We start from the raw sequence: 9,551 nt of genomic DNA on the forward strand, positions 1-9,551 counted from the left end.
TAGATCAGTGTTAAGAGGGAGGCCATCCCAGAGAAGCACGACGCGGGCTGCGCCACAGGTCACTGCTGCAGTGACGGCCTGTTGACCCAGACACACCATGTCGTCCTCCCCCTGCTTTAGGTGTGCGAAAATATCTTCGATCAGCTTTGTGTTTGTGTCTCCGCCGATGTTTTTCAAGAGGGGTTGAGACTTTTGGATTGCTTCGTGCAGTCCTTCGACGCCATTTTTCCCTAATGAAAGAGTTAGTTTTATTTTCTGTTTTTGGGTCTTGTTTATCATTTGTAGGAACGTGTCCTTAACTTGGCCGACGCCTCCTAGCACAACGTCAGTGTCCTCGTGTTGCGTCAACACTTCTGTCAACCGGTCAACACAGTTCTTCGTAAACTGTTAAACCTTTTCAGTCCTTATTCTCTCGAACCTGGAGGCGGATTGCCCCCCTCGGCCGTGCTTGGAGGGAGCGTTGTTGTTCTTGTGGTAAAGAACTTTTTCTTCGTGGACACTTACCAGCGCGATCAAAATATCGCTGGCGTCAATGATGACATATATGAGATTTCCCTGTGAGTTTTTGGCCTGCTTCCACAGGGGCTCGGTGCATATTTTGTTGCTACATCTATAAATTGTCGACCTAATTTTGAAGGGGGGCTCCATCACACACTCCAGGGGGCCGTCAATCCCAACATTCTCGTTACGGAAATGACTTGTAAAAAACATGGCTACACCATTTTTTTGCGAGAACTCCTTACAATTTTCTAAATACGTTGAAACTTGCCGCAAAGAATCAATAACGGAGTTCCTATTAGCACAATTTTTTATATTTTTCGCCTAAACAATTTCTTGCTTTACGTGTGCCCGGAGTTTGTGTATATTGGTGTTGGGAGGAATGATGTATGTCACAATAGAGTTGGGATAGACAACTACTCCATTGTCCAGCTCTTGCAGCTGCTGCTGGAATTCGAAATAGTCGAAAAATGTCTTGTTTTCGATTCTTTGGTTTGTTCTGTTCCGGTTGTGTGCCGCCATCTTGTCTCCTTGCTGACAGTCCTGGCAAGATAAGAAATAATAGTCCTTGTACTGGTTTACTGAGCACCTATTTATATCTTAGATAAAAATATATTAGTTAAGGACACAATGAATAATAATAAAGGTATGGGAAGGGAACTAACAAGGGAAAACAAGGAATTATCAGGTGATGAAGGTAATACTGAAGGTGTTGAAGATAATACTGAAGGTGATGAAGGTAATACTGAAGGTGTTGAAGATAATACTGAAGGTGTTGAAGGTAATACTGAAGGTGTTGAAGATAATACTGAAGGTAATACTGAAGGTGCTGAAGGTAATACTGAAGGTGTTGAAGATAATACTGAAGGTGTTGAAGGTAATACTGAAGGTGTTGAAGGTAATACTGAAGGTGTTGAAGGTAATAATGAAGGTGTTGAAGGTAATACTGAAGGTAATACTGAAGGTGCTGAAGGTAATACTGAAGGTAATACTGAAGGTGTTGAAGATAATACTGAAGGTGATGAAGGTAATACTGAAGGTGTTGAAGATAATACTGAAGGTGTTGAAGGTAATACTGAAGGTGTTGAAGGTACTACTGAAGGTGTTGAAGATAATACTGAAGGTGTTGAAGGTACTACTGAAGGTGTTGAAGATAATACTGAAGGTGTTGAAGATAATACTGAAGGTGTTGAAGATAATACAGAAGGTGTTGAAGATAATACTGAAGGTGTTGAAGATAATACTGAAGGTGTTGAAGGTAATACTGAAGGTGTTGAAGATAATACTGAAGGTAATACTGAAGGTGATGAAGGTAATACTGAAGGTGTTGAAGATAATACTGAAGGTAATACAGAAGGTGTTGAAGATAATACTGAAGGTGCTGAAGGTAATACTAAAGGTGATGAAGGTAATACTGAAGGTGTTGAAGGTAATACTGAAGGTGTTGAAGATAATACTGAAGGTGTTGAAGATAATACTGAAGGTAATACTGAATGTGTTGAAGGTAATACTGAAGGTGCTGAAGGTAATACTGAAGGTGTTGAAGGTAATACTGAAGGTGTTGAAGGAAATAATGGTGTTGAAGGTAATACTGAAGGTGTTGAAGGTAATACTGAAGGTGCTGAAGGTAATACTGAAGGTGTTGAAGATAATACTGAAGGTGATGAAGGTAATACTGAAGGTGTTGAAGATAATACTGAAGGTGTTGAAGGTAATACTGAAGGTGTTGAAGGTAATACTGAAGGTGTTGAAGATAATACTGAAGGTGTTGAAGGTAATACTGAAGGTGTTGAAGGTAATACTGAAGGTGTTGAAGATAATACTGAAGGTGTTGAAGGTAATACTGAAGGTGTTGAAGGTAATACTGAAGGTGTTGAAGGTAATACTGAAGGTGTTGAAGATAATACTGAAGGTGTTGAAGGTAATACTGAAAGTGCTGAAGGTAATACTGAATGTGCTGAAGGTAATACTGAAGGTGATGAAGGTAATACTGAAGGTGTTGAAGGTAATACTGAAGGTGTTGAAGATAATACTGAAGGTGTTGAAGATAATACTGAAGGTGTTGAAGATAATACTGAAGGTGTTGAAGGTAATACTGAAGGTGTTGAAGGTAATACTGAAGATGTTGAAGGTAATACTGAAGGTGTTGAAGATAATACTGAGGGTGTTGAAGATAATACTGACGGTGTTGAAGGTAATACTGAAGGTAATACTGAAGGTGTTGAAGGTAATACTGAAGGTGCTGAAGGTAATACTGAAGGTGTTGAAGGAAATACTGAAGGTGTTGAAAGTAATACTGAAGATGTTGAAGGTAATACTGAAGGTGTTGAAGATAATACTGAGGGTGTTGAAGATAATACTGACGGTGTTGAAGGTAATACTGAAGGTGTTGAAGGTAATACTGAAGGTGTTGAAGGTAATACTGAAGGTGTTGAAGGTAATACTGAAGGAGTTGAAGGTAATACTGAAGGTAATACTGAAGGTGTTGAAGGTAATACTGAAGGTGTTGAAGGTAATACTGAAGGTAATACTGAAGGTGTTGAAGGTAATACTGAAGGTGTTGAAGGTAATACTGAAGGTGTTGAAGGTAATACTGAAGGTAATACTGAAGGTGTTGAAGGTAATACTGAAGGTGTTGAAGGTAATACTGAAGGTAATACTGAAGGTGTTGAAGGTAATACTGAAGGTGTTGAAGGTAATACTGAAGGTGTTGAAGGTAATACTGAAGGTAATACTGAAGGTGTTGAAGGTAATACTGAAGGTGTTGAAGGTAATACTGAAGGTGTTGAAGATAATACTGAAGGTGTTGAAGGTAATACTGAAGGTGTTGAAGATAATACTGAAGGTGTTGAAGGTAATACTGAAGGTGTTGAAGATAATACTGAAGGTGTTGAAGGTAATACTGAAGGTGTTGAAGATAATACTGAAGGTAATACTGAAGGTGATGAAGGTAATACTGAAGGTGTTGAAGATAATACTGAAGGTAATACAGAAGGTGTTGAAGATAATACTGAAGGTGCTGAAGGTAATACTAAAGGTGATGAAGGTAATACTGAAGGTGTTGAAGGTAATACTGAAGGTGTTGAAGATAATACTGAAGGTGTTGAAGATAATACTGAAGGTAATACTGAATGTGTTGAAGGTAATACTGAAGGTGCTGAAGGTAATACTGAAGGTGTTGAAGGTAATACTGAAGGTGTTGAAGGAAATAATGGTGTTGAAGGTAATACTGAAGGTGTTGAAGGTAATACTGAAGGTGCTGAAGGTAATACTGAAGGTGTTGAAGATAATACTGAAGGTGATGAAGGTAATACTGAAGGTGTTGAAGATAATACTGAAGGTGTTGAAGGTAATACTGAAGGTGTTGAAGGTAATACTGAAGGTGTTGAAGATAATACTGAAGGTGTTGAAGGTAATACTGAAGGTGTTGAAGGTAATACTGAAGGTGTTGAAGATAATACTGAAGGTGTTGAAGGTAATACTGAAGGTGTTGAAGGTAATACTGAAGGTGTTGAAGGTAATACTGAAGGTGTTGAAGATAATACTGAAGGTGTTGAAGGTAATACTGAAAGTGCTGAAGGTAATACTGAATGTGCTGAAGGTAATACTGAAGGTGATGAAGGTAATACTGAAGGTGTTGAAGGTAATACTGAAGGTGTTGAAGATAATACTGAAGGTGTTGAAGATAATACTGAAGGTGTTGAAGATAATACTGAAGGTGTTGAAGGTAATACTGAAGGTGTTGAAGGTAATACTGAAGATGTTGAAGGTAATACTGAAGGTGTTGAAGATAATACTGAGGGTGTTGAAGATAATACTGACGGTGTTGAAGGTAATACTGAAGGTAATACTGAAGGTAATACTGAAGGTGTTGAAGGTAATACTGAAGGTGCTGAAGGTAATACTGAAGGTGTTGAAGGAAATACTGAAGGTGTTGAAAGTAATACTGAAGATGTTGAAGGTAATACTGAAGGTGTTGAAGATAATACTGAGGGTGTTGAAGATAATACTGACGGTGTTGAAGGTAATACTGAAGGTGTTGAAGGTAATACTGAAGGTGTTGAAGGTAATACTGAAGGTGTTGAAGGTAATACTGAAGGAGTTGAAGGTAATACTGAAGGTGTTGAAGGTAATACTGAAGGTGTTGAAGGTAATACTGAAGGTAATACTGAAGGTGTTGAAGGTAATACTGAAGGTAATACTGAAGGTGTTGAAGGTAATACTGAAGGTGTTGAAGGTAATACTGAAGGTAATACTGAAGGTGTTGAAGGTAATACTGAAGGTGTTGAAGGTAATACTGAAGGTAATACTGAAGGTGTTGAAGGTAATACTGAAGGTAATACTGAAGGTGTTGAAGGTAATACTGAAGGTGTTGAAGGTAATACTGAAGGTAATACTGAAGGTGTTGAAGATAATACTGAAGGTGTTGAAGGTAATACTGAAGGTGTTGAAGGTAATACTGAAGGTAATACTGAAGGTGTTGAAGGTAATACTGAAGGTGTTGAAGGTAATACTGAAGGTGTTGAAGATAATACTGAAGGTGTTGAAGGTAATACTGAAGGTGTTGAAGATAATACTGAAGGTGTTGAAGGTAATACTGAAGGTGTTGAAGATAATACTGAAGGTGTTGAAGGTAATACTGAAGGTGTTGAAGATAATACTGAAGGTGTTGAAGGTAATACTGAAGGTGCTGAAGGTAATACTGAAGTTGTTGAAGGTAATACTGAAGGTGTTGAAGATAATACTGAAGGTAATACTGAAGGTGTTGAAGGTAATAATGAAGGTGTTGAAGGTAATACTGAAGGTATTGAAGATAATACTGAAGGTGTTGAAGATAATACTGAAGGTGTTGAAGGTAATACTGAAGGTGTTGAAGGTAATACTGAAGGTGTTGAAGGTAATACTGAAGGTGTTGAAGATAATACTGAAGGTGTTGAAGATAATACTGAAGGTGTTGAAGATAATACTGAAGGTGCTGAAGGTGTTGAAGGTAATACTGAAGGTGTTGAAGGTAATACTGAAGGTGTTGAAGGTAATACTGAAGGTGTTGAAGATAATACTGAAGGTGTTGAAGATAATATTGAAGGTGTTGAAGGTAATACTGAAGGTGTTGAAGGTAATACTGAAGGTAATACTGAAGGTGTTGAAGGTAATACTGAAGGTAATACTGAAGGTAATACTGAAGGTGTTGAAGGTAATACTGAAGGTGTTGAAGGTAATACTGAAGGTGTTGAAGGTAATACTGAAGGTGTTGAAGGTAATACTGAAGGTGTTGAAGTAATACTGAAGGTGTTGAAGGTAATACTGAAGGTGTTGAAGGTAATACTGAAGGTGTTGAAGGTAATACTGAAGGTAATACTGAAGGTGTTGTAGGTAATACTGAAGGTGATGAAGGTAATACTGAAGGTGTTGAAGGTAATACTGAAGGTGTTGAAGGTAGTACTGAAGGTGTTGAAGGTAATACTGAAGGTGTTGAAGGTAATACTGAAGGTGTTGAAGGTAATACTGAAGGTAATACTGAAGGTGTTGAAGGAAATACTGAAGGTGTTGAAGATAATACTGAAGGTGTTGAAGGTAATACTGAAGGTGTTGAAGATAATACTGAAGGTAATACTGAAGGTGTTGAAGGTAATACTGAAGGTAATACTGAAGGTGTTGAAGGTAATACCGAAGGTGATGAAGGTAATACTGAAGGTGTTGAAGGTAATACTGAATCTGTTGAAGATAATGCTGAAGGTGATACTGTAGACAATACTAGAGACAATACTGATTATATATTAGTGTTGAGGATTTAGAACTATATTATGTGCTGAAGACCTGGAGGTCCAGGAAGGTGTGCTGGGAGGGCCAGCGAGGTCCTGGGGGGTCCTGGGAGGTGCTGGGAGGTGCTGGGGGGTCCAGAGAGGTCCTGCGAGGTCCAGGGAGGGGTGCGGAGAGGTGTTGGGAGGCCCAACGAAGTCCAGGGAGGTGCTTGTGGGGTCCGGCGAGGCGGCGAGGTCCGGCGGGAGGCAAACACAGTGGCCTCCTTACCAGAGCCTCAGATATTAACACCAATTAAAGCATCCAGCACTTCCACTAACACGATAACATCATTTATATTTGCCAACATCCAGGGTATAAAAACACGCAAATCCAACAAAGTTCATTTTATAGATGGTCTCCTTCATGAGGCAAATGCAGTGTTTGCAGCCCTAACGGAAACTCACACAAAGGACTACCTTGATGGTGAAATATGGATCCCAGAATACAATCTCTTCAGATGTGATAGGAAACACCGGCTTCAGGGTGGGGTCAGCCTCTACATCAAAGACACACTCATCTGTACTGAGCTGCTAAACACCTCAAATGATATGGTGGAAGTGCTGATAGTCAAAATAGAGATCCTAAATGTAGTTGTTGTCCTTGTATATAAGTCACCGGAGGCAAACCCTCAGCAGTTTAAAGACCAACTAATGAAAATAGAGCACTGCTTGGAAAACCTCACAAATCCAGCTCCGAACATCATCCTGCTTGGGGACTTCAACCTACGGCACCTGAAATGGAAGCACCTGGCTAATACAGTAATATCAGAAAGAATACCAGGAAGTAGCCTAAATGAGCAGGCACATGCAAATGACCTGCTACGGATGTGCGATAGGTTTGCCTTAAACCAGCAAATAGTAGAACCAACTAGGAAGGAGAACACGCTGGACCTCATTTTCACTAATAATGATGAGTTGATCGGGAACATAATGATTACAAATACCTGTTACTCAGATCACAACTTAATTGAGGTACTGACAACCATGGGGAATGGACCTCCAAAACCAGTCCAGATTCCCGGTGGAGGAGATTTCAGCCAATTCAACTTCAATAATAAACGGATAAACTGGGAGCAAATAAACCAGGACTTCACAGAAATAAACTGGGAAGAACAGCTAGGAAATGCAAACTTGAACCAGTGCCTGGAAAAAATAAGCTCAGTAGCACTAGAAATATGTTCAAACCGCATACCCCTAAGAAAAAAGAGAAAGAGATGCAGATTGGAACGGGAACGTCGTTCCTTATATAGGCGAAGAAAACGAATCGCGGAACAACTTGAGAGTCGCACCCTATCTCAAGAACGGCGAAGGTTAGGTAGAGAAATAGAAACAATTGAACTCAAGCTACAAGAATTATACAAAACCCAGGAGAGGCAAAGAGAGCAAAAGGCCATCAGTGAAATAGAGAGAAATCCGAAATATTTTTTCTCCTATGCAAAATCAAGATCAAAAACCACATCTAGTATCGGGCCCCTGCGAAAGGGAGATGGAACTTTCACAGATGACAACAAAGAAATGAGCGAGTTACTGAGGAAGCAGTACGACTCTGTTTTCAGTGAGCCATTAAATGCACTAAAGATTGATAACCCAAATGAATTTTTCATGGATATGATACCAACATCAAATCACATATCAGACGTCGCCCTATCCCCACTAGATTTTGAAGAAGCCATAAACAGTATGCCTATGCACTCTGCACCAGGCCCGGATTCTTGGAACTCCATATTCATCAAGAACTGTAAAAAACCACTATCGCAGGCCCTTCACATTCTGTGGAGACAAAGCCTAGATACTGGCGTTATCCCTGACATACTAAAAACAGCAGAGATAGCACCACTCCATAAAGGAGGAAATAAGGCAGAGGCAAAAAATTACAGACCGATAGCACTAACATCGCACATCATAAAAATTTTTGAGAGAGTGCTAAGAAGTAAGATCACAAAATACATGGAATCACAGCATCTCCATAACCCCGGACAACATGGTTTCAGAACAGGGCGCTCTTGCCTGTCGCAGTTGCTGGACCACTATGATATGGCATTAGATGCTATGGAAGACAAACAAAATGCTGATGTAATTTACACAGATTTCGCAAAAGCTTTTGATAAATGTGACCATGGTGTTATTGCACATAAAATGCGTTCAAAAGGAATTACCGGGAAAATAGGCAGATGGATCTACAATTTCCTGACTGACAGAACCCAATGTGTAATAGTCAACAAAATAAAATCCAGCCCATCAACCGTGAAGAGCTCAGTCCCCCAGGGTACTGTGCTTGCTCCAGTACTTTTTCTCATCCTCATATCGGACATAGACCAGAACACAACCTATAGCACTGTATCATCCTTTGCAGATGACACTAGGATTTTCATGAGAGTTGGCAACATAGAGGACACGGCAAACCTCCAATCAGATGTAGATCAGGTCTTTCTATGGGCTACAGAAAATAATATGGTATTCAACGAGGATAAGTTTCAGCTCATGCGCTACGGAAAAATTGAAAACATAAAAACAGGAACCACGTACAAAACGCAGGCAAATCATAACATAGAACGAAAAGGCAATGTAAAGGACCTGGGTGTACTCATGTCGGAAGACCTTACCTTTAAAGAACACAATAAAGTAGCCGTCACAACTGCAAGAAAAATGACAGGTTGGATAACAAGAACTTTTCACACTAGAGATGCTATACCGATGATGATACTTTTCAAAACGCTTGTGCTATCTAAAGTGGAGTACTGCTGCACAATGACAGCCCCTTTCAAAGCTGGAGAAATTGCTGACCTAGAGAGCGTGCAGAGATCCTTTACTGCTAGAATCCACTCAGTAAAACATATAAATTACTGGGACCGACTAAAGAGCCTAAATCTGTACTCCCTTGAGCGCAGGCGGGAGAGATACATAATAATTTACACGTGGAAAATAATTGAGGGGCTGGTCCCAAACCTGCACACAGAAATAACACCACATGAGACCAGAAGACATGGCAGGATGTGCAGAATACCCCCGTTGAAAAGCAGAGGTGCAACAGGTACTCTGAGAGAGAACTCTATCAACATCAGAGGCCCGAGACTGTTCAACACGCTTCCACTACACATAAGGGGCATAACTGGCAAACCCCTCACAGTGTTCAAGAGAGAACTGGATAAGCACCTCCAAAGGATACCTGATCAACCAGGCTGTGACTCATACGTCAGGCTGCGAGCAGCCGCGTCTAACAGCCTGGTTGATCAGTCCAGCAACCAGGAGGCC

At 40.1% G+C, this 9,551-nt stretch overlaps 1 protein-coding gene across 1 annotated transcript in view; it reads left to right on the forward strand.

Moving 5' to 3' along the window:
* Positions 1–1,128: 1,128 nt before the first annotated feature.
* The window catches only part of LOC138368950 (major centromere autoantigen B-like), a 10,691-nt gene continuing 2,268 nt past the window's right edge, over positions 1,129–9,551 (forward strand). Inside the window, exons 1-3 of the mRNA XM_069331679.1 lie at positions 1,129–1,237; positions 2,726–2,872; positions 4,367–4,522. Coding sequence (XP_069187780.1) covers positions 1,129–1,237; positions 2,726–2,872; positions 4,367–4,522 — 412 coding nt within the window. The remainder of the gene's footprint in view (positions 1,238–2,725; positions 2,873–4,366; positions 4,523–9,551) is intronic.

The sequence above is a fragment of the Procambarus clarkii genome, chromosome 3, assembly GCF_040958095.1.
Source record: "Procambarus clarkii isolate CNS0578487 chromosome 3, FALCON_Pclarkii_2.0, whole genome shotgun sequence".
Classification (NCBI taxonomy): domain Eukaryota; kingdom Metazoa; phylum Arthropoda; class Malacostraca; order Decapoda; family Cambaridae; genus Procambarus; species Procambarus clarkii.